The sequence below is a fragment of the Jaculus jaculus genome, chromosome 3 (genome assembly GCF_020740685.1).
Source record: "Jaculus jaculus isolate mJacJac1 chromosome 3, mJacJac1.mat.Y.cur, whole genome shotgun sequence".
NCBI classification, from domain to species: domain Eukaryota; kingdom Metazoa; phylum Chordata; class Mammalia; order Rodentia; family Dipodidae; genus Jaculus; species Jaculus jaculus.
The window spans coordinates 4338087-4362948 of record NC_059104.1 but is presented as its reverse complement, the minus strand read 5'-3'; the positions used below and the strand labels follow the sequence as shown (position 1 = coordinate 4362948).

Genomic DNA, 24862 nt, shown 5'->3' with positions numbered 1-24862 from the left:
GAGAGCAGGTGTGCATGCTCACATGCACCCTTACACGTCTTCACCCGAGAGCATGTGTGCATGCTCACATACACCCTTACACGTCTTCACCCGAGAGCAGGTGTGCATGCTCACATACACCCTTACACGTCTTCACACGAGAGCAGGTGTGCATGCTCACATACACCCTTAGACGTCTTCACACGACAGCAGGTGTGCATGCTCACATACACCCTTAGACGTCTTCACATGAGAGCAGGTGTGCATGCTCACATACACCCTTAGATGTCTTCACACGAGAGCATGTGTGCATGCTCACACACACTCTTTCATGTCTTCACACGAGAGCAGGTGTGCATGCTCACATACACCCTTAGATGTCTTCACCCAAGAGCAGTTGTGCATGCTCACGTTCATCCTTACATGTCTTCATACAAGAGCTGATGAGCATGTTCACATACATCCTTACATATTTTCACAGGAGAGCTGGTGTGCATGCTCACATACATCCTTAGGGCTTAGGCTGTGAGGAGATACTACATGGAAGTTAGTTCTCTTGAATTAAGGGAAAACATAACATCTATGTTTTCTATCTACTCTCCCACTCATATCCTTTTGACATACTCAGTTTATCTTCCATATTTTCATGAATAATATTCAGTGGTTTTAAAATATCATTTAATATACATGCAGGGTGACTGTTAAAGGTATTTTTCTTATTCTATAATATAGAACCAGTATTAGATATTCTTTGGTTTATATTTTAAAAAATCTGGTCTAAAATCTTCAACTCCCCATTCTATCCCCGAAATAAAGACATTTTTTGCATACAATAAAATTCCTGTGTTGACATTTAAGATTAATGTTAGTTTGTGTTGGCTTTTTGTCTTCCACAGAAAAGCTTGAGACACTGAGAAATGTATCCAGGGAAATGATATAATAAATAAGTCCACATACTCTGGCGTGTTTCTCTTATCTTCATGTTCATAGCTGAAAGTTTATATGCTGGAGGAGTCTCTGAACAAATATTAAGTGTTTAAAAAGATACTACAAAAGAACATCAAGTATATACATTAGAAAACTATATTTTAAAGACACATGTTTAAATTCTGACAGTGCATAACAAGTGGTATTTTGTTAAATTGAATTTCTTGTTTGTTCTCATGTCACAAAACAGAGATGACTGATGTATTTTTCATGATTCAAAGCACTCAAACAAGAACCAATATGATCCCTTACAAATGCTCCGGAATGTCAACCTATTTCCCATTTGTTAGGCTGCAAGTCACTTAGCCCCCAGGATTGTCATTAAGGGAGGTCTCTGGCATTTTGAGGAAATGATGTTTTGCAGCTATTTGGCAACTTTGGTCCAATGGGATTCGTTACCATTTAAAAGTACACATTGACTTCTCAATTAACTGGGTGGATAATAAAAATATCAGCCATGTATCTTTTTAGTGGCACTCATGTTGTTCTTAAAGTACAACAAAAATATGGAATCTTGAAATCAACTCATGCAGAAGAAAATCTCCTCTATGTGGGCTGTATGGAGGGTCAAGCTTCTGGACCCTTCAGACATTTGAAGCATTCACTAACCTGCTTCTCAAGGCCTGAGTATCTCTTGTACAGATGTATCTTGGGAGAACTTGTCTAAATTACTGCATTATGACCACAGTGACAGTACTAGCTCTACTTGACAAAACGTTTCACTCCATCCCACAAAGGAGCTTCTATCCTTAGCTTTAAAGATGCCCGTTGTGGCAAGGCACTGTCTCCTAGTTCGAGCACTTTATGCAACTGTGTGAAACATACGGTCAGCACTCCTAATGAACTCAGATCTTCACAGGTTGGCAACACAAATATTTATTTTTTAAAGTTTTTTTTTTAATTTTATTTTTATTTATTTAAGAGCCAACGAGAGAGAGAGAAAATGGGCATGCCAGGGCCCATAGCCACTGCAAATGCATCACCTTGTGCATCTGGCTTACGTGGTACTGGGGAATTGAACTTATGTCCTTTGGCTTCGTAGGCAGTCACCTCAACCACTAAGCCATCTCTAAAGCCAAACTCAAAGAATTCTGCACTCAGAAAGAATTAGGAAGTAACTGACACTTAGAAGACATGGTAAGGGAACTCGAAGCACAGTTTACATAGAGAAATGCTCTTGAATGACCCTTCACCTACTCTAACATTCTCAAAGACCAGTTGTTAGACACACGCAGGCAGCATTAAACCCTGGAAGAATGGCTTGCATTCTCTCTGGAGATTTAAGTTCATGGCTAACAGTCACAACAAGCACTTACAGGAGCCAATACAGCCTGTAATTGCTCTGCACATACACACCTTTGCATCTATCAAGAGAACCGCAGCAGCCAGGCTCTTACTAGTGCCTCCTGAATGCTATTCTTAGGAATGGCTCATACCTTCAGTAGCGATGTTAGGTGTTCCTATGTGGTAAACCTTCCAATCACTCTGGGACTCCTTGTGACCACACCTGCCTTACAACCATTACTTCTGCCCTAATGACAGGAGACAAGGGTCCCTGGGAATCCAAGGAAACTGCTTTTTGCTTACATTTCAGGAAGATCAGCTGCAGGTGACAGCTTAGTTAAGATGATACACTGTATGCTGTTGTATCATCTTTTTTCTCAAGCTTTGTAAAGATTACTTCGTTTTATAAAACTAAAGAAGGGCTGGAGAGATGGCGTATAAGTTAAGGTACTTGCTGGCAAAGTCAAAGGACCCAGGTTTGATTCCCCAGGACCCATGTAAGCCACATGCACAAGGTGAAGCATGTACCTGGAGTTTGCTTGCAGCAGCCAAAGGCCTTGCCACACCCATTCTCTCTCTCTCTGCCTCTTTCTCTTTCTCAAATGACAATAAATGCATAAAAACTAAACATTAAATTTGGTAATTATAAAATCAATGCCTTTGTTCTCGCATGACATTTTATAACAATTACTATTTTTAACAGTTTACCCTTCACTGAACTCCTCCTTCTTTCCAATGAGACTCACTTCTATTTTGATAACTTTTTTTCAGTCTCTTCCATCATCCATGTCAAAATATTGACATTACTGTGATGTTAGCAATAGCTGCTGTGAGGTCATTATGTGGTGGTCATTTTATGTCCTGAAGATAGTGTTCTTAGAGAGCTGGTCCCCGTCCTCTGGGTGGTTTTGTTTGTTTGTTTTTGTTTTTTCCACACACTCTTCCCCAATGTTCCCTGAGCCTTGAGAGGATGTTCTAGATTCTGTCAGTTAACACTGAGCTTTCAACTTCACTTGTTCTCAGCCCTCTGGTGATCTGTGGCTCTCAGGTATCCACAGCAGCTTTTCTGACCAAGGGTGTGGTTCACAGCAATCTACAGGGATATGCAGAACAGAAATATCTGAGAAGCAACTGATGAGCACGGCGTACCCATTTAGTCAGTCAATAGCAACGGTTCTCCCCTTAGGTTCTATGACCTTCACAACCATGGATCTTTAGGCAAGTTTGCATTACCAAGCGTGCATTCTCCCCACGGTGCAGGCCTTGGAGTCAATAAGACAGTTGGATGCACTCATGCAGTCATGCCACTCTGGCACTGGTAGGTACCTCTTGGCTGGCTGGTTAGTTCTGTAACACGCAGGGGAGTTTGGCTGTTGAGCTGCCCTCTTCTCTCACTGAGTACACTTATTGATGCATTTTCCCACCCAATGGCCTGCTCAGCACTTCCTAGCACTATGCCAGCTAGCTTGGCCAGGGTGGGGGTTCCGTATCACCTCTAGCTGGACTTTCCATCGTCCTTCTACTGACATGCATGTTGTCTTCAGCAACAGGGTTTACTGTCTAGTTCTGGTGAACGTCCAGGAGGCTTCAGCAATAGCCTGTGTAGTTTGGGGGGGGGGGGCAGTGACCAACAACTCACTGGGAGGCATCCCATCCCTGGCACTGGGGTTTTCCTTCAACTACCTCTGACTTCTGTGAGCAACACTGTTTATGCTTATAGAAAGTTTTGGCTCTAACTAGGAGTCTCTATCTCTCTTATCTTTTTACTTTAATTAATAAGTGGGGTTCCCTCTGGCATTTTCATTATCTTTTTACATTTCACGTAACCTCCCTTCCATTCTTTACCCTGATCCCAGTTTGGTTGGCCCATCCCCAGTACTCTGTACCTCTGCTTACGTATCTTCTATCCCCTAAGATTCGGCTCTACCCTCTACCACTCTCATGGCTCCTTTCTAGGTTCCTGGGCTCTACTCACACTTACTCTGACTTGTATGCAGATCTAAAACTTTGAAGCTAGAATTTTCATGAGAAAATGTCTTCTTAAGCCTGTTACTTCAATGTATTTCCAGATCCACTCATTTTCCTGTGAGTTTCATAAACTGTATTGTATATATGTGCCACATTGTCATTATCCACTCAACAGTTGATACACATTTAGGCTGATTCTATTTCCTAGCTATTGTGAATAGAGCAGCAGTTAACAAGAATGAACAAGTGTATGTAAAGTATAGACTGCTGAGGGCGTATGTGGAGGAGTGGTACAGATCGGTCATATAGAAGATCTATTTTTAGCTTTTTTGAGGAAACTTCATCCAGATTTCCACATGGCTGCAGCAGCTTGCATTCCCATCAACAGTGAATAAGGTTTTCTTCCCCCACATCCATGCCAGTATTTGTTGTCAATCGTTTCTTTTTTTCAGTAATAGTCACTCTAACTGTATTTAGATGGAGTCTCAAAGTAGTTGTAGCTTTCATTTTCCTGGTGGCTGAAGATGTTGAGCATTTAAGAATATTTATGGGCCATGTATCTTACTTCTTTTGACAACTCTGTTCAATCCCATAGACCAGTTTTTGATTGGGATGCTTGTTTTAGATTATTTGGATTTTATATTTTGCCCTGTGTACATACCAGATATTAATCCTGTCAGATGTAGCTGGCAAAGATTTTCTTCCATTCTGTAGGTTGACAGTTTCTTTAGCTGTGCAGTAGCTTTCAGTTTAATTGTTGATTGACTGCCTTATTTCCTAGACAACTTGGGTCCTACTTAGAAATTATCTGAAATATGTATGTGTTAATGTTTTCTCCCTACTTCTTCCTCAAGAAATTTAAAATTATGCTTTTTGTTGTTGTTGTTTTCAAGGTAGGGTTTCACTCTAGTCCAGGCTGACCTGTAGTCTTAGGCTGGCTCTGAACAGCAATACTCCTACCTCTCTCACCTGAATTCTGGGATTAAAGGTGTGTACCACCATGCCTGGAAAGAGTTTCTGGCTTATCATTAAAGTCCTTGATACATTTGGATTTGATTTTCATGCAGGGTGAGATAAGAGTCTGAATTCATTCTTTTACATGTAAGTAGCCTGGTTTCCCAACACCGTTTGTTGAAAATGATGATATTTTGGCAACAGTTGGTTTTGCTTTGTCAAAAATCAGGTGGCATAGCCATAATTTTTTTTTAAAGCATGGTGCCGGGCCTGGTGGTGCACATGTTTTATCTCAGCATTTGGAAGACACAGATAATATGACCACCATGAGTTCAAATCCAGCCTGAGCCTACATAGTAAAGCCTAGGTCAGCCTGAGCTACAGAGAGACCCTGGTTTGAAAAAACCACAAAGAAAACAAGCGCCATGGCAATGGCACAAAAAGAGGCATGAGGATCCATGTAATAGAAGATCCTGTATACATCCACGCAATCTAGTTTTCTTATTAATGATACTTAATATATCTTTTTTTTCTTTCTTACACAGGCTGGAGCCAATGTCCTTCTCCAGGATGTGAATGGAAATATCCCCCTAGATTATGCTGGGGAAGGGACAGAATCAAGTTCTATTCTCCTGGCCTATCTGGATGAAAATGGTAGGCCAAAGTTTCCTTTAAAAGAATCTGTAGAAAGGAATATACTGGTACAATTATAAATGTATATTAGTTTTTATAAGAACGCCCATCTCTCAGGTTGGTGTGGTTTCCCACGAGGTCACAGCATAATGTGACTTTTCCTCCATGTTGCCTTGCTTTCACTACATTCCTTTATTGGTCAGCACTCCTTTTTATAAGCCAGCAGAAACCCAGAGAGCAACAGAGACAGAACATCAGGCAGGCATCTGCAGTCCATGATCAGTAGGACTGCATGTGTTATTATGATTGCCTCTCCCATGGGAAGAGAAAGGAAATGAAACCAGTACAACTGAGTTTTGAGAGAGTGAGAACTAGGCCATCCCAGGTATGTTCTCCAGGAGCAGATGATCCTAATAGGAACTTAGGTCAGCGAGGATTTGATGCAAGAGCACTGTGTGCTTCATCCCAGAATCCACTCTGTGACACTTACACACTGCATGACCAGAAGAAAGCACAGGATCCGAGGACTGTCCTGCAGAGGTGAGGCTGAGCCGCCATGTGCAACTTGCAAGACACAGAGCCAGCTCGCAGAGCAGGAGTCAGCTCCGCGAGGGCGAACGAGCAGCACCTGACCCTGGTACACGTGCGTGGCATGGAAATGAGCCAGGGTCTCCTCTGCCTGGCTGCTTACATGCAGACAGGAGCAGAATCCCATCCGCCAAGACCGCTGACCAGAGAACAAGCACTCAAAAAGTTCACAACAAGCTGGGGCTGATGAACATCTTCTTACCTCTGGGAGAAGCACTGGTTTCTACTGCATCATTTGCAGATACTTTGCATCCTCCAGCTCACACATTTCAAAGGGTTTGTTTTGCAGAGCTTAAGTAATAATTAGCACCTACCATCCTTAAATTCTCAACAAAACAAATCTCATTATTTGAAAAAGCAAAGTAGGAACGGTTGTATGATAGAGACAAAATGTGAGGCCCCCTTGGCTACAAGTCACCAAAGCAGGGCTCGAGGCATAGGCAGGCTGGATGTGCCCTGCCTGCCATCTTCAGCTGCTCTCCCGGAAGTTGCCATTCAGTCATCCACCCTCCAGTTTCACAGGGCTCTTCTGAAGAAGACCTCATTGCTGTTCCCAAGTCCCATTGTGTATGACTCCGGAGACAACTCTGTTATTTCTAAAGGGAACAAAGCTTGAAGTCAAGTGGATTTCAAGTTCAAAGTTAATGACTCAGACGTTTACAGAACTTCCCAGGAAAGACACAGTTCTAAGTTTGCATGAAAAACTTGGCTATTGTGAGGCCTGTAGTTAACGCTTCTGTATTACTGAACACTGGCCAAGAGGAATTTTACGTGTTCTTATCACCTTAATAATAACAGCAGTAGTAAGAAAGAAAGCTTTATGAAATATATTTGATTTCAGATGCGAACTGATCTTTAAGTCCACCAATGAGTACACATGTTCTATGTGTGCACCTGTACCCTAAAAATGGAGGCTATGAAATAGATAACAAAACTCCAAATGCAGAACAAAAAATCTTGGTGGTATTTCAGCTAATGAGCTATTTCCATATAATTGGTTTATGATTTTCATATTGTTATAAATTTCTAAGAACAAGTCATAAGTGTTTCATTTTAAAAGGCACAATTAAATATCTACTTGCAAAACTATCACTTACATGCCTTTCCAACCCAGTGAAGCATTTTGCTTACTAGAAAGTTTGGTTTTGCAAAATTGGTATATTCTAACCATATAAAGAAGAAAAACATTTAGAGGATAAACAAGAGAGGGGAAAATCTGTCACAACTATGGCTGTCACAACTGGTTTGTAAAATGCATGTTTGCTGGAACAAACTCAATTTAATACCTCTTCAATTTTTAATTCTGTTTTCCACTCGTCGCTGCACCTGCCCTTCTTTCACCTTCTGCTTCTGTCAGGCTCCCGCCTGCTCATCGGCGTCATCTGCTTGCTTTCTAGTAAACACTGTCGAATTCCATTTATTCTCTGCCACTGTTACTGGTGTACTTTTAGAGTTACCTGCTGTAACAGCATGGGCTGACATCCTCAGAAATTTCTAATATACAAGGATTAGATCTCTACTATTATTTGGCTTTCAGGATAACATTAATACATCTTGGTGGTTGGAATCCTTGGGTGTTCCCTATTCTGCAAAGTAACTTTCACGTGAGATATTTATCACGGTGTCACATTAGGATGCAGGTGGCAGGAAAGGCCAGGCGATGTCATGAACAAGTTGATTACATGGAAAATCACTGGTCACAAGTTCTAATTGCACTGTCAACCATTGCCTTACTTTGTAAACTCAAGCGCAGCAATTACCCTCAGCTCGGTGCCTGAGCTCCCAGGGCTGTGAAATGAGACAAGCCCGAAGGCTGATTGAGCATTTGATGAATACCACATCTTCGCTTCGTGGCAAAACAGCCGAAGTGAAGGGGAAGCAATAGGTTCTAAAATGAGCCTCTGAGGCAAGAACGCCCAGAGGAGAGAGCTCATGGAGGACAAGCACGAAAACTGTACCCACATTTATCTGCACCTCGCTAGATTCTTTATGTATCCATCCATCAACCACTCTGGATAAAAAGCCAGTTTACAAACATGTGGCTTACATGCTTTGGAAACCCACTGATAATTTAGCTCCCTGTCTTGCCATCTACTGAGAATTAACCTGCAATAGATGCCACTGGATTCCCAAACGTTCTCTTCATGTGTCATTTCTCTCCTTATTGCTTTATCTTCCTGTGACACTGAGTGACCTTGGCCACTGCCAGAAAAAGGAATATCTATACATAATCTTTCCATAATCCCCTTGGATTCTTTTGGGGCTTCATCTTGACATTGTCTGGGGTGTGCCACTCATAAGTGCATGCTCTGGTTCCCACGTGTTGCCCTTTGTCTGAGTTTTGTCCTTAGAAAGCATCCTTTATCTCAAGATACGGTGACATGTGCTCTCTCGGTCAGCACTCCTTTTATTTCATTTTATTTATTTATTTTGGTTTTTCTCCTTTTATATGCTTTGTTACCAGTTGCCTTTGCTTTTCTTCTCCATCTGACTTGGAATTCAGAGAATTTAAAACATGTCCTCTATGTAAGAGTTTGTCTCTTTACTCTATGTTACTTAACTTTGTCATCACAGCCAGGAACACAACTTCATTTTTATTCTCCCTAGTCTCTTGTCTAATTGTCACTGAATCTTAGGAGTCCATTTCCTTGACACCACTCTCTCCACTGGTCTCTGTCCCCTTACAAATCATTCTGTTCCTGCCTTAATTACACTTCGGTCTTTCTATTTCGGGTTAGTGCAATAGTTTCCATGCCTGTTCTCTGCTCCAGTCTTATGCTTCCCAACTCAACCTTCAGAGGACATGAGTAGGTCAATCAGTTCATCAATTCCTCACATTTCTCTTGCTTGATGAATTTTATTCAAAATGTTGGTCCCATAGCAGTCTTTTCAGAATCACACATAATTGGGTTGTTGGTACACCCCCATGTTCATGGGGGAGTTCTCCTATGCCTGCTATGAAGGTGCATGGAGGGAGAGACAAAGAGCATCAGCACCCTGTGACCTCTGCCTTTGCTGATGCCACTGTTCCTTATCTACCTGCCCAAGCTCTTCCTTCTCTGGGTATCTTAGGAAGCTTACTGTAGACACCATACTGTGGTAACTTAAAGTTCTATGAGTTCAGAAACATGCTAAAACCAGGGAACCATTATATTTGCCTTTTAAAATGTGCTTCTTTCTCCTTTGAGGACAAAATGGCCTTCTGTGTATACCCAAATAATGAAGCAGTAACATACATAATGAATAAAAATAACATGTGTACTCTGCTGAGTATAGTGGCACAAATCTTTAATCCTAGCATTTGGGAGGCTGAGGTAGGACAATCACTTTGAGTTTGAGGCCAGCCTAGGCTACAGTACCAAACAATACAAACCCCCTAAGGAGGGAAGGTGTAATTTTTTCTACTATCTATCATAGAAGGTTTTTGCTGAAGCAAGTTTTTTCAACCTTATGTGAGGGGCTATGCTATCTGGGGAACCATGAAGGCTGGCTTGTTTCAACACTGTGACTGGTACATGCAGAGGTAGGCATGTTGTGAACAGCCCCAGGGTGAGATGGGGACATACTCTCTGTAGTCAGGAGTCTCTACAGAAGCATACACATTTCAGCACCAGTGTACACCATGACAAACTCAGGACAGCGTAGCCCCATGCAAAACAACTGTCATGAGAACATCATTTCCTTAAGATGGTCAGTTGAAGAAAGACTGACATTTGGTATTAACTCAGGCAATGATAATAATGTCCCAAGTAACAACTTGTTTAGTTAGGCAATTTATTAATTCTTAAAGAATACCAGCTTCGTCCCAAATAACAACTCTAAAGAAGTCTTTACCTTCTTCCCAAATAACAACTCTAAACAAGTCTTTACCTTCTTTTGTTCAGAAAAGAGTGAGAATACGATTTAATCTCTTTTAGCAGAAAAGATTGGCCCAATATCCATTACCTACTAGACTTATTATGTACTCAACCATCTTTTTAAAAAGTGAGTTTATTCTTGTATTGACAGTGTTGAATAGAGTTTAATAAAGAAAAGGGGGTCTCGACGCCATCTTCTCACATCTCTGGGGATGTATGCGGGCAGATTATTCCTTGAACCCTATAGTTTTCATTCCAACTCAAGACCTGACTTGTTGGAAAACCTCCCAAGTCCATGCCAGCAACTTCTTGGAAGATGTAAGTCTTCTTGATGGGAGCTTCCCTGCAGGTGACAGAACCCTTCCTTCCATGCATCACACACCCCAAAACCAGGACCCCTAATCCTTAATACCGAGACCAGGCGAGGGGGGCGTCCTGATGGCCCATCGCACCTGCCGTCCTCCAGTGAGCAGGGAAGAGCATCTGCGCCGCCATGCACGGCCTGGGGCCCTGGGGCCCTGGGGCCCAAGGGCAGGATCTGTGCTTCCCGGGAGCTCGGGGGAGACAAGCCCGGGGCACACCAGAGACGCCATATGAGGCCGTCCGCGAGCCACCCTCCGCCAGCGCCGGCAAGCGCACAGGGCCAGGGGCGTCAATCAGACGCCCACGCAGCGCGCTCACGTGACTGGCGAACTCTCGCGTGAGTGGGGCGCTCTCGCGCCAGCCCCGAGGAGCTCGCGTGCGATTGGGCAGCGCTCCGCGAGGAGCTCTCGCACTGCAGGGAGAGCTCTCGCGAGACTTGTGAGCTCCTGCGTGGAAGTCTTTCTCGGGTCTGCATGAGGGCTCCTCACGTGGCCGGAGGGTCTGGAGCCCCGTCTGATGCCGGAGCCTCGCATGTCACTCCAGAGAGAATGGTGTCCCCTCAGTGTGAGGTGTCTTTGACAGGGTTAGCGGTGCAGTGCTCAGTTTGAACGTTTGCTTTTGAAATCACTGTGCATGCATCGCCAAGTATCCGATGGCCGCGAGAGACCCTGAATTCTAACGCGCAGTGCGACACAGGTCACGAGGCCAAGAAGCTGACGTTGATACGGAACTGCTACAGACTCTATTTAGACTTTGCCAGTTTTTCCACAGGGCCACTTTTTCTAGTCAAGTATACAGCATTGCATTTAGTTGTGACTATTTTGGTGAGAAAAAAGTCCCAATAAACAAAAAGCATGACTTTGTACTTTGTTCCAATCTACTGTAAATCCTTGAAAACATTGAGCATGTTGCAAATTTGTCCTAAAACAGATATGCCTGAAGAATCTGTCATGCAATATAGTTCGAAACTGCAGGTATTCAAAGAGAAAAAACTTTTGGTGCTTACAAGGAACACTCAAAGGGAAGAGGGGTTTGAGGAGTATGTTGCAAGAGCCCATGATGTTAGTCCTGATGCCCAGCCTTCCTTTCTCCCTCAGGGGTGGACTTCACCTCCCTGCGCCAGATGAAGCTGCAGAGACCCATGTCTATGCTAGCAGACGTCAGACAGCTCGTATTGGCAGGAGGGAATGTTAATGAGAAAAACGATGAAGGAGTTACACTGGTAAGTTCATGTATTTGACTCTGAATTTGTTAAAATGGAGAACTGTGTTAACCCTGATTCCCAAAGTTAGATACAATTTTCAAAAATGTGGATTTTCACAAAAGTAATACATACTCATTGTGGAAATTTTGAAAAGCACATACATATATGAAAAGAAAATGTAGAATACTCAAGTCTTCGCCCAGAGAGGTTCCATGATATGTTTTATTCAAACATTTCTGCATCAGCTATTTCTATAAATTTTAAAGTAAATTTTGTACAATCATTTGTCATTAAATTTTGAGATGTGATTTGCAGAAAAGGGTTTCATTTTAGTGCTTAGTGAAACAAAACTATGGATTATTTTTCCAATATAACTTAGTAATTTTATCAGATTCCTCTCATTACGCTGTTATTGATTGGTGTCAGGCACAGTTGTAGCAACTGAAAAGTAAAGTGATCAAACTTGGATTCATTTAATACTATCAACACACTAACCATCAAAATAAGTTTGTCTTGGGCTGGAGAAATGGCTTAGCGATTAAGCGCTTGCCTGTGAAGCCTAGGGACCCTGGTTCAAGGCTTGATTCCTCAGGACCCACATTAGCCAGATGTACAAGGGGTGCACGCTTCTGGAGTTCATTTGCAGTGGCTGGAAGCCCTGGCGTGCCCATTCTCTCTCTCGCTCTCTGCCTCTTCCTCTCTCTCTCTGTCGCTCTTAAATAAATAAATAAAAATAAACAAAAAAAAAAGATTAAAAAAAAATAAGTTTGTCTTATTGACCCAAGATATTTGCCCAAACCTGGAATTCTTGGATTGAAATTAATGTTAAAGAAAAGATATAACTGAAACCAAGAGGGGGAAACATTGAGAGAAGGTGGAAGAGGCCATCAAGAGGAGGGGTGGAGGAGAGTGTTAGTTGCACTAGCGGGAGTGTACTCAGTAACTCAGAGGTAAAGATGAGGAAGAGCTGTGCCCCTGCAGTGGTGGCATGGGGTGTGGCAGAGTTTTAGATTTGTTAAATGCAGATTTAGAAAAGCGGGACAGGGTAAAAGGGGCAGTTCAGTGAGTGAAGATTGCTTGTTGTGCAAGCACAAAGTCCCCACTTCAGCCCTGGCACCCAGTTAAACATTCCAGTGTGCACTGCTGGGCATGCCTGTTACCAGATTTTCAAGAGAGAAGGTAGAGCCAGGAGATCCACTTGGGCTAGCTGATCAGCCAATGTGACGTGTGTGCGCGCGTGCACACACACTTACAAGCCAGCCTCTTAAAGGAAAGAAAAGAAAGGCAAAGGAAGAGAAAAAAAGGCACAACTTTATCCGTAAATGGAACTGTCTTCTTAAATATCTGTGTTAAAATTAAATAATTTTACAGTGTTGTAAAGTTTATAAAATGTTAAGTTTCTACTCTGTTAAACCTGGTCTTTAAAAAGTCAATGTTTATGAACATACAAACTATAGAAAACACTATAATAATATAGCATTAATTATAACAAAACAAAGCCCATTTTGAGTTCACTGAAAATTAAACATTCTAACCCTAATTAATATATGGATATAAAAACTGTCCACGTGCTGTAAACAAACAATGAGCTCATAATGATCTTTTTTCATGGATTCACGGGTCACTGGGAAAGATGGATCGTGTGCACTCTGCATGAGCTATGTCCACAGTGTGTTAGTAAAGAAGCATGAAAAGAGGAAATAGCAAAGCAGGCCAGAAGTGTGCTGGGAGTAGTGCTCACACCTGGCCTGGGTCCACGGATCTGACAAGGATGGCCATGACCTATGGCAGAGAAAGTGTGAAGTATGCACCTCTGAAGAGCTGGTGTTCCAGCTGAGAAGGAGAGGCATAAATGCCCAGAGGAAGAGCTTAGTGTGGCTTCCTTGAGAGAGAGCTAGCAACTCACTTGCCTGAGGTTAACTAAACAAGATCAGAGAGGGAGCTGGGACCAAGGCACACTGTATTGACTGGTCTTGAGGAAGATGACTAATGTTGTGAGTGAAGTGGGAGCATGCCTGAGATTTCTCCCTGAGGAATCACTTTGCAGTTAAATGGACCACTCACTTAGGCTGTGTAGTGAGGGTGGTACTGTAAGAGTGAAGTGAAGTGGAAAGCTCTGGAGGAGACTAGGAGAGCCTGTGAGGCTCCTACGATGAGTAAAGTCAGCAGAGATACAGGGAAGCTCCCCGAATGATGTGTGGCAGGAGATGATGGGACTACAGAATGGCCCAGGCATTCTCAAGTAGTCTGTCTTTGTGGTGGAGGTCAGACCAGATAGAGAGGGCTACCGGCCAAACAGGGTAGGAGCAGAGGTGATGAGATCAGTTTGGTGACATTTACCTTGGAGAACTTCTTGGCCATGTTAAGGAGGCATGAGTGAACATTGGAGTCTGTAACTGAGGAACATTCTAGACTGGAAGAAGAGGATCAGTGGATGATATTACAGTCTTGCCTGGGGAGGGCACCAGTTCTACCCAAGAGGAAAGAGGCAGAGACGAATCATGGAGACAAGGAAGAAGAGGAGAATCCAGAAATGAGATAGGAAACAGCTGGTGAGATGGGCAGAAAGCCAACAGAAAAAGTCCTAGAGGTCAAATAGAAAGTACCAAAGGGACAGTGAGAAGTGGCCAGTAGCCGACAGACACTACTGAGCAATAGCTAAAGGAGAGTGATAATTGGCTTAGATAATTGGATGTGGTGACTGATAGTAGAGCATGGGTCAGAGTCCAGGCCCTGACAGCCCCTAACAAACCAGTTGTGCCCAATTACCCAATCAGGCAATGACAGGGAAGGGAAAGGGAGATTTATGCAACATGGCTGCATGAGAAAGAGGAATCAAGTGGTCCAGTGAGCCTTTAGCTTCGTCTTCAAAGGCCTCCCATGAGGTTTAGGTTTAAATAGAGTCAGAGTCCTGGTCAAGTCAGTGGCCCATCACCATCAGATGGCCGCAGCTCCAGTCTACACTGCAAGATGGTCTGACAAGTTTTAAATCTTTCCAAGACACAAGTTTCCTCTATGGTTGTGCCTAGGGCATTTCTCTTTTCTCAGCTACATGTAAATTAATCTCACACACAATATGAAACACTTTAGAGCCTTCTTTATATGAACCAGACAATATTACAACTTTATTTTTTGTAAACTGTCACAGCTGTGTACAAACACATGTTTCAATTCCCACCAATGCTTGAATAGAAAAGCTACCAAAAGAATGAAACAGCTCTGTAAATTGCTATCATTTCTGACCCTCTTCAGTTTTCACATTCCTTGTGATTTCACTTTCTCTTGACCAAAGAGCTCAACAACCGTAACTGCTTCAGTAATAACTAAATCTTGCAGTGATTGTTTTGAACCAGGAAGTGACAATGAGCAATGGCCCGGATGTAGTCCTGGAAGACCACAGCATTTAAGAAATACATTGATTCTTGCCTAGTCTTCTTCTGATACTGACTATCTTGCTGGTATTTTCTTTTCTGTGAGGAGCAATGTGATTTTCTGTCGCTGAAAAAAGCAACAAGGAAATACGGCTGGGTGCATGTCAATTTCATGCATTGGGTTAGAATGTCAGTTGTGGGTCAGAACAGGCATAATTTACTGCACTGGTTTCAGAGCAATGTGCAAACAATGAAACTAGCAACAGAGGGCTCAAGCTTCTTATAGCATGGTTTTGTATGGTTTTGACTCTTTTAGCTTATGCAACAAAATAACTAAATATGCTAGGGGTATTTTTAAAGGTCTTAGTTTACATTAGAGATGCCAAATGTTTTGTGCAGAGAATTGTCTTGGGCCATACAATACACATATATGATTCTTAAAAGTAAGTATACATCTCTGAAAAGGACACAGTTCTTAAGTGTCATGTTCTGAGCATACGGAAACAAATTCCTAAGTTTGGTTGTGTAAATTGTCCTTGAAATATCACAGTGAGGAGGAGGAAATAGTAGGAAAATGCTTCGCTTACAAGCATGAGGACCTGAGATTGACCCTAAGGCCCCATGTAAAAATACCTCGTGTGGTAGCGTGCACCGGTAACTCAGAGACGAGAGCCTAGACAGGTAGATTCTAGAGCTCACCAGTGAGTCTACAGAAGTCCACAGGCCTGATTGGCAAGCTCTAGGATACTGAGAGACTGTGTCATCAAAAGGTGTGCATTTTCCTGAAAATGACACCCATGGTTATTCTCTGACATGCATGACACACATGTGCACATCCCCACCCCACACAAATGCATGTGCACCCAAACACACACACATAAAAAGAAAAGAAACATTACTATAGTTACTAGCTTATACATTACTAAGACACTGTGTCTTTGCTGCTTTAATCAGAGATTTGATAGACCACATTTGGCTGCAGCGGCTTACATCCTTTTTTTTTTTTTTTTTTTGAGAAATTCTCAAGATACTCAAATATCAAGTACTTTTGTCTTTTAAAAATAATTGTGTGTGTGTGTGTGTGTGTGTGTGTGTGTTGTAGATGTGTGTGTGAGTGTGTGTTGTAGGTGTGTGTGTGTCTGAGTAGATCACACACCGTGCATATCATACAGAGACGAGAGGAAGACATCAAGTATCTTCCCCCTCCTGCTCTTCTACCTGAGGCATCTGGAGCACCCCACTTTCCAGTTAGACTGTCTTGCCAGTAACCCCTACTCTTGTCCCATCCCCATTCCCCTTGGTGCTGGGGTTACAAACGTGTGCTCTGCCTCCATGTTTACCTGGGGGCTGTGGGTCGGACTCAGGTCTTCCTGCTTGCACAAAAAGCACTTTTACCTTTTGCATATCTCCTCTTTTCTTGGTTTTCCTTTCTTTTTTTCTTGAGGCAAGCCCAGCAGACTGGCCTATTTTTTTGCTTTTTTTTTTTTTAAGTGAGAGCAAGAGGGACACAAATGACACACCAGGGCCTCCAGCCACTGCACACGAACTCCAGACACATGTGCCCTCTTGTGCATCCGGCTAACGTGGGTCCTGGGGAATTGAACCTGGGTCCTTTGGCTTTGCAGGCAAATGCCTTAGCTGCTAAGCCGTTTCCCCAGCCACAGGACAGTGCTTTAAATGGAATTGAAATAGTGAACAAAGTAACAGGGGAACAAGTTGTTTTGGAACAGTACTGATATCATCAGAATTAAAACTGTGGTACCTAATGCTTGTGTTCCTTCATTCATGTGCCAAAAAGCACCCAATACTTCGATTTTAAAGCCATGTTGGACAGGAATGATGCTTAGAGATACAGGCTGCAACAGAAATGTGGTATGGAAATATCATGGTTTTCTTACTGTGTTGTCCTGGCTATGTCTGTCATTGAAAAGCCTGCTGGATGCAGCTAGGGCTAAGGAAGAAAGAAAGATACCATTTTTTACCTGAGTGTAACACCCCTGAATTCTATCCATGGACATGCAACATGTGGGCAGTGGGCCCAGGCAGCTGTTAAGGACTATTGACTTCAGATAATGCTGAGATCACTCTGGTCAAGACTGAGACATGCACAGATGGGAATGTGGACAGGTCAGCTCTTGGCCTCCGTTACTTCTCTGCATTCTTCCTTTGATGAGCTCAGAGAGGAGGCAGCATATGGGTTGGGGAAGGGTCAGTAGGAGCAATTATTTGGTGATTTCTACATATCAGCCCTGTCCCTTGTCACTGGGACATTGAGGCTATCATACCTAACAGCTGTGTAGATGTAGCTCTTACACTGGCCCATTCTACTTGCTCAACTCTCGGGGATGTCAGGTTACCACAGATCTCCCCAACCCTAAGCAGGGCTTGTTACCTCCAAATGCCCCCTGAAATAGGACCAGAAATGAGTACAGTTTTGCCATGCGTTTGAAGCCTTTATGTACTCTTCTGTGTGGGGCTGCCACACAGGAGGTCTCAGGTCAACTACTCCCTTCCACTACATAGCTGGGCAGAGAGCCATCCCATCTCTTGTGCATGTCTATCTAGCTGCTTCTTGAAGTGACTTCTAGAAACCCCTGACTTAAAATGTGCGAAGGGGCCATTTCCATCCCTGCACCATATGGATACCACAGAGGAAAAGCGGCTCCTGACACAATGCTACATTCTGCAAAACTGCCAAGTGTTTTCTCTGTTGTTTCTTTCATTGCCCCATGTGGAGGTAGAATTCAACACTCACCTAAGCTGTTTGGGAATAACTATTTTCAAATCTCTGCACGTGACCTCACTGGGGATACCCATTTCTTAGTCAGCATTAAGAAAGTACATTCTTATACCAGTAGTATTATACACATGTAGAAGGGGAAGAACTGAAATTATTGGCAAAACACTGAATCTTAAAGGTATTGCTTGTCTGTCTTCAGGAAATGATTTTCATTGACTCCTTACTAATTTGAGAAAAATACATCAGCTTTGCACGATCTGCAGGTTTTAAGTGTCAGAAGTCACAGCCTTAAATAAGAACAAATTCGGCGGGGATATGATTAAATTTTTGAGATTTTTTTTTTTTTATAAAGTAGATGCAATGTCTGTTTTGAAGAGAAGACTTCAGCCTATGTAGCAGTGATCCTTCTAATCACAGAATGTGAGAAAAAAAACACACAAGAGAAAATGTTGATAACAATGACAACACTAGAAATTGAAATTAGCATTTTACATCAAATAATGAACAAAATTAAAGGGCAGATTTCAGACAAGTGGTAATATATGCAGCTGATTTTCAGAGTCTTAATAGCTTAAAATGTGCAGAGTTTATAGAAATTAATAAAATCAGATGACCATCTCTCAGTAGAAAATGGAATAATAATGAAGGACAGTTCGCAAAAGAAAAATGTAGTATTCTGGGAATTAAATGAATGCATATTTATTTGCAATCAAGAATAAATAATGGAGAGAATAATAAAAAAAAATTGTCCATGGAAATGGGTTCTGCAGTACAGTTCTGGCTGCAGGGATCCAGTGGGATAGCACCCATCGAGTTCTTGAAGAAATTATATTTTAGAATCTGAACTCTACTTGTGTGAGCATACAAGAGGGATAGTCAGAGTTACATTCAAGATTGGCAACAAAAAACATAGCTTACAAAGCCAAACAAGGGCAGGTTACATTGTGGTGAATTGGTCAGGTCAGTCACCATGTGTCTGTCAGACAAAGAGGAGCCCAGTTTTAGAGAACAACGTCCTCAAAGTTGTCCTGCCTCCATCACTCCCAGGCCAGGACTCAAAGTAGCTTTACAGCCTTCTGAGTCCTAAGTGCCGCACCTTCTTATTGTCATTGTTTGTGTGAATGGTCAGAGTGCTGCATTGGGGGTAAGCGAGCCTAAAGAGATGGTGACGTAAGCCTCTGCCTATCAGTGCAGGTGGTCAGAACACACGGTAGCATGGAAGTCGTGCCACGTAGCTGAGCACCGTAAGTGCTAAATTAGTAAACACATATGCACCTTATTTAAAAATAAACACACTAATCTAATAAATACGGCATCACGATGTGACAAAAAATGATCAGGAAAGCATGGTTGCCAATATTTACAAAGTCTCCTTAAGTCTGATTCACTCCTTGTGCTCGTGTGCATCCGTGCACACTTGTGTGTTAGTGCAGGAGCAGGCGGGCCGTGGTGGCCCTCATGGAGGTGGGGCCGATTGTGCTTCCGTTCCTGGCTTCCACCGCGTGTGACGCAGAGTGTCTCATTTCACTGGTAGCCACTGCACGCATCAAGCTAGCTTTCGGTTGGTTCTCCTGCCTTGTCTCTGTCCCTCTTCTCACTCTAGACACACTGGGACTACAAAGGCAGTGCTGTAGCGCCTGGCTTCATGTAGGTGCTGGAATCTGAACCCCTATCCTCACACTTTGCGGCAAGTACATGATCCACTGAGCCATCTCCCAGCCCCTATTTCCTTTACTGAAGTAGACTTAAAACTCACCCACCACGGCTCAGGGAATTTTGTGGAAGAGGGGGCGGAAAGATTTTAACATCCACAGATTGAGACTTCATGCCCAGAGGCATTCCCTCCTAAAAATAACCGACGGCTGCTCCCACAATGTATGAAACACAACCCCATGGGGAATACCTGAAACCCCACTGAGGAGCATCCCCGGGGAAGGGGGCAGGGATGAGGGTACCAACACATAATGGATCCATATGAAAAATGTTAATAATACTAATAAACATTTTAAAACTTTGAAATAATGTAGTTATGCAAGCATGTCCAGAATCACCAGAACTTACACATGATCCTGCTGAGACAAGCATCACCCTGTGGGATGCCCTGGGCGTGAGCCGCGTGCCGGCTGCCATGCTGCACCAGAGCTGTCGTTTTGCAGCGTGGGATGCCCTGGGCGTGAGCTGCGTGCCGGCTGCGTCAGATCTGTCATCTTAACAGTGTGGTCATTCATCCTTCTCTTGATCTTCACAACTATTGTGATGGAGTAATACTTTTAAATAGTAGACAATTTCCTGGGGAAGTTAATTCAAAATTTGGAACTTTGGGAAAAAGTTGGTGGCTTATAGCCTATTTTCAACAACCAGTCTATACTCAGAGAAGGATTCCACCTGGCTTCGAGATGTGAAGTGCGTGCAGTGTGACAGGCTTCCACCCACTCGGATGAAAAAGTGTCCTGTGAGAACTAAGACTAGACATAGTGGCCTTGCTGCTGTCTTCTCCAGGATCTTGGCTCATGTGCAGTGAGCACAAGGTGATGGTGGAGGAATCTTGTAAAAGTGGAGTTCAGAGTCCCAGGTATGGAGACTGGGCTCTCACTTGCTTCATTTCTGAAAATTACCAGGATCTGCTGCCGTAGCCGAGGGGAGGTGGAAGCATGCATATGAAGTACGCATCGTGCACCCTCTGGGCTGGAATGGGACCCAAGATGGCGGGGGAAGGGAGTATACAGGAGCAAAAACATTTATATTAGAACAGTCACTGAAGTGTTAATGCAAGCTGTTCTTGGAGTGCTCCCATGGCAGTGTGCTCCTCTTGTGTCATGACTTGTGCTGATCATCAAACATTTCAAATCTGAGAGCAGAAGGAACAGAACATGTGGTGTTAGGTCTCAGGGCCATGCTTCCAACTAAATTCTGATAAATTCTCTGAAGTGCAGTTTCTCCACCTGCCAGCTCAGGTTATAATAGCGTCACAACATTTCAAGCTTTGAATTGAGCTTCCTAGCTCCACGCTGGATTGATGGTTTAAGACAATATGCTAGCCCAACACAAGAGTTGTGACAGTTAAAGGAAGCACCAGTGGTGATGTCATGCTGATTGTGAGCTGAGGAGAAGTGCTGTGAGCACCAGTGATGATGTCATGATTGTCCTCAGCTGAGAGTGCCTGTGAGCACCAGTGATGACATCATAATGGTTTTCCGCTGAGGAGAATTGCCTGTGAACATCAGTGATGACGTCCTGATGGTTCTCAGCTGAGGAGAATTGCCTGTGAACATCAGTAATGATGTCCTGATGGTTTTCAGCTGAGGAGAATTGCCTGGGAGCATCAGTGATGACTTCATGATTGTTTTCAGCTGAGGAGAATTGCCTGTGAGCATCCGTGATGACGTCATGATGGTTTTCAGCTGAGGAGAATTGCCTGTGAGCTCTAGTGATGACGTCATGATGGTTTTCAGCTGAGGAGTATTGCCTGGGAGCATCAGTGTCAACGTCATGCTGGTTGTCAGCTGAGGAGAATTGCCTGTGGGCACCAGTGATGACGTCATAATGGTTTTCAGCTGAGGAGAATTGCCTGTGACCTCTAGTGATGATGTCATGATGGTTCGCAGCTGAGGAGAATTGCCTGTGAGCTCTAGTGATGACATCATGATGGTTCTCAGCTGAGGAGAATTGCCTGTGAGCTCTAGTGATGACGTCATGACGGTTTTCAGTTGAGGAGAATTGCCTGTGAGCTCTAGTGATGACGTCATGATGGTTCTCAGCTGAGGAGAATTGCCTGTGAGCTCTAGTGATGACGTCATGATGGTTCTCAGCTGAGGAGAATTGCCTGTGAGCTCTAGTGATGACGTCATGATGGTTCTCAGCTGAGAAGTTCCTGTGAGCTCTAGTGATGACCTCATGCTGTTTCTCAGCTGAGGAGAATTGCCTGTGAGCTCTAGTGATGACATCATGCTGTTTCTCAGCTGAGGAGAAGTGCCTGGGAGCTCTAGTGATGACGTCATGATGGTTCTCAGCTGAGGAGAATTGCCTGTGAGCTCTAGTGATGACGTCATGATGGTTCTCAGCTGAGAAGTGCCTGTGAGCTCTATTGATGACGTCATGCTGTTTCTCAGCTGAGGAGAAGTGCCTGTGGGCACGAGTGATGACGTCATGCTGTTTCTCAGCTGAGGAGAAGTGCCTGTGGGCACGAGTGATGACGTCATGCTGTTTCTCAGCTGAGGAGAAGTGCATGTGGGCACCAGTGATGACGTCATGATGGTTTTCAGCTGAGGAGAAGTGCCTGTGAGCATCAATGATGATGTCATGCTGGTTCTCAGCTGAGAACAAACACCTCTTACGTGGAATGATGCAACATGTGTTGCTCCCAGAAACACCTGGAGCTCACATTGCATTTGATTTTGAATTAATGTTTGATTGTTATGCATTTCAGGACCCCAGTTTCAGTTCTGTAACCTTGTCTGGGATCCTGACTTACAGGTTAAGAATCTCTTCTCTGGAAAAGCAAGTTTATAAAACTGTATTTTCTAAAGTCCTTGGCTATATCTGTTTGAGAGTCAATTGAAATTTTAAAGAGATGATTCTCTGTGTAACAAAATATGGTAATACCAATATGATCCTGTGTTTCCTAATGCTTATCCTTTGGTTCATAGTTGTTTTGGTGAAAATGGCAATGTAAAAAGTAAACAGTTAACAGCTGCTTGGAGAACAAGAAGCATTTTCATCAGTGAGCTAGCCACGGATACACACCTGTGCTCATGTAAATAACCTCCTAGCCATGCTCTGAGTAACCATTAAAAATGTCTAATGGCTCACTCCAGAAAAGACACAACAAAGACAAAAAAATCTAATGTTCCTCTTAAATTTTATCATATACATTTTTTTTTTAATTTTTTTGTTCATTTTTTATTTATTTATTTGAGAGAGACAGACATATAGAGAAAGACAGATAGAGGGAGAGAGTGAGAATGGGCGCGCCAGGGCTTCCAGCCTCTGCAAACGAACTCCAGACGCGTGCGCCCCCTTGTGCATCTGGCTAACGTGGGACCTGGGGAACCGAGCCTCGAACCGGGGTCCTTAGGCTTCACAGGCAAGTGCTTAACCACTAAGCCATCTCTCCAGCCCTTATCATATACATTTAATAAGCCTTTTTTTTAGTTTTACTAAACTTTTCTCTATGTAGTAAAATAGAAAGAACTAAGAAATTCCTTGTCATCATCTTAGAGACACTGATTTGATTAAGTGATGAGGTTTGTTAACTGAGCCATAAACCCAAGATCCTTACTGACCTTGGTTGTGAGAATAGTTCATTATAAATAAAGTGTGCTGCCTTAGAAGTTGAATTGTCTTTTGAAAAATACACACAAAAAATCCTATACAAACCTAATCTCATTATTAAGATCCTATGATTTCATTTCTAAATATTTGATTCCAGTATCAAATTAGCCTAGGAGAAAGACAAAATGACAGTTAGAATCAGTTTAGAACCTGTCAAGAGTAATTTGTCATCTCCAGGTTCTTGGGCCATTTGTTTGCCACTCCCTCCACTGGGATCACATGTCCTGTGGCCATGCTGGTGTTGAATCATCTTCTCCAGCACAGGACAAGTCAATATGTCTGTCCTGTGGACAAGGCATCTAAATTTTTAAGATACTGTGTCTTCAAATACGAAGTCACAATAGAAGGAATCTTTAGGAGGGCAGGGAGTATTTGGGAAAGTGTACACTATGAAAGTCAGAAGGAAAGTAATGAGCAGTTACGATAGTTTAAAATCCAGAATATTTTTCTAAGACTGATGAGATCTACTTATATCAGAGAAATAAGATCACATGTATGCTACTTTCTTTCTTAATTTTGTATTTCAGTGTTTTATTTTATGCACACACACACATGCACACACACAGACACACACATGCACGCACACACACATGACTCTACTTTGTTTCATAATTTTGTATTCCAGTGTTTTATTTTATACACACACACACACACACACACACACACACACACACGACTCTATTTGAGCGCTGAATAAGCTTCATAAATCATTGAACAAGCTACATTAACATGAGTACTTTTACAAAGGTTGAATAACAATACATCTCCATATGCAGCTACACATGGCATGTGCAAGTGGCTACAAGGAGGTGGTGTCACTTATCCTGGAGCATGGTGGAGACCTCAACATAACAGATGATCAATTCTGGACACCCCTGCACTTAGCAGCCAAGTATGGCCAGGTAAGGTGACTTTCTGAATTTCTTCTAACAGTACATTTCATAATGAATAATTGTTTTGTAGTTAATTTTTATTTGATTCTAGTTTCTATGGTAATCATCATATAATTTGACTTCATATGAGATTGTGTTACTCTAAAGAAAAACTTACTTCCGCCAGGCATAGTGTTGCATGCCTTTAATCCCAGCACTTGAGACGCAGAGGTAGGAGGATCGCTGTGAGTTTGAGGCCACCCTGAAACTATGTAGTGAATTCCACGTCAGCTTGGGCTAGAGTGAGACCCTACCTCAGAAAAGAAAAATAAATAAATGTATTTACTTTTACATATTACATTAAAAGTAAACTCCCTCAGGGCTGGAGAGATGGCTTAGCGGTTAAGCGCTTGCCTGTGAAGCCTAAGGACTCCGGTTCGAGGCTCGGTTCCCCAGATCCCACGTTAGCCAGATGCACAAGGGGGCGCACGCATCTGGAGTTCGTTTGCAGAGGCTGGAAGCCCTGGCGCGCCCATTCTCTCTCTCTCCCTCTATCTGTCTTTCTCTCTGTGTCTGTCGCTCTCAAATAAATAAATAAAAATTAAAAAAAAAAAAAAAAAGTAAACTCCCTCAGAACTCTGCATACTGCAGTTAACTCACTGGAAAAATACCCAAAAGCCCCATAAGCATTCTTCAGAAAATAGTGGTAATGCTGTTTTTCTGATGTAGCA

The 24862-nt window shown here is 42.9% G+C and overlaps 1 protein-coding gene across 4 annotated transcripts in view; it reads left to right on the top strand.

Annotated features, from left to right (window-relative positions):
• The window catches only part of Myo16 (myosin XVI), a 524203-nt gene that overhangs the window by 206348 nt on the left and 292993 nt on the right, over nucleotides 1-24862 (top strand). For all 4 annotated transcript variants that reach the window (XM_004663404.3, XM_045145894.1, XM_045145893.1 and 1 more), the window contains exons 5-7: nucleotides 5718-5826; nucleotides 11711-11835; nucleotides 24036-24161. In XM_004663404.3, coding sequence (XP_004663461.2) covers nucleotides 5718-5826; nucleotides 11711-11835; nucleotides 24036-24161 — 360 coding nt within the window. The remainder of the gene's footprint in view (nucleotides 1-5717; nucleotides 5827-11710; nucleotides 11836-24035; nucleotides 24162-24862) is intronic.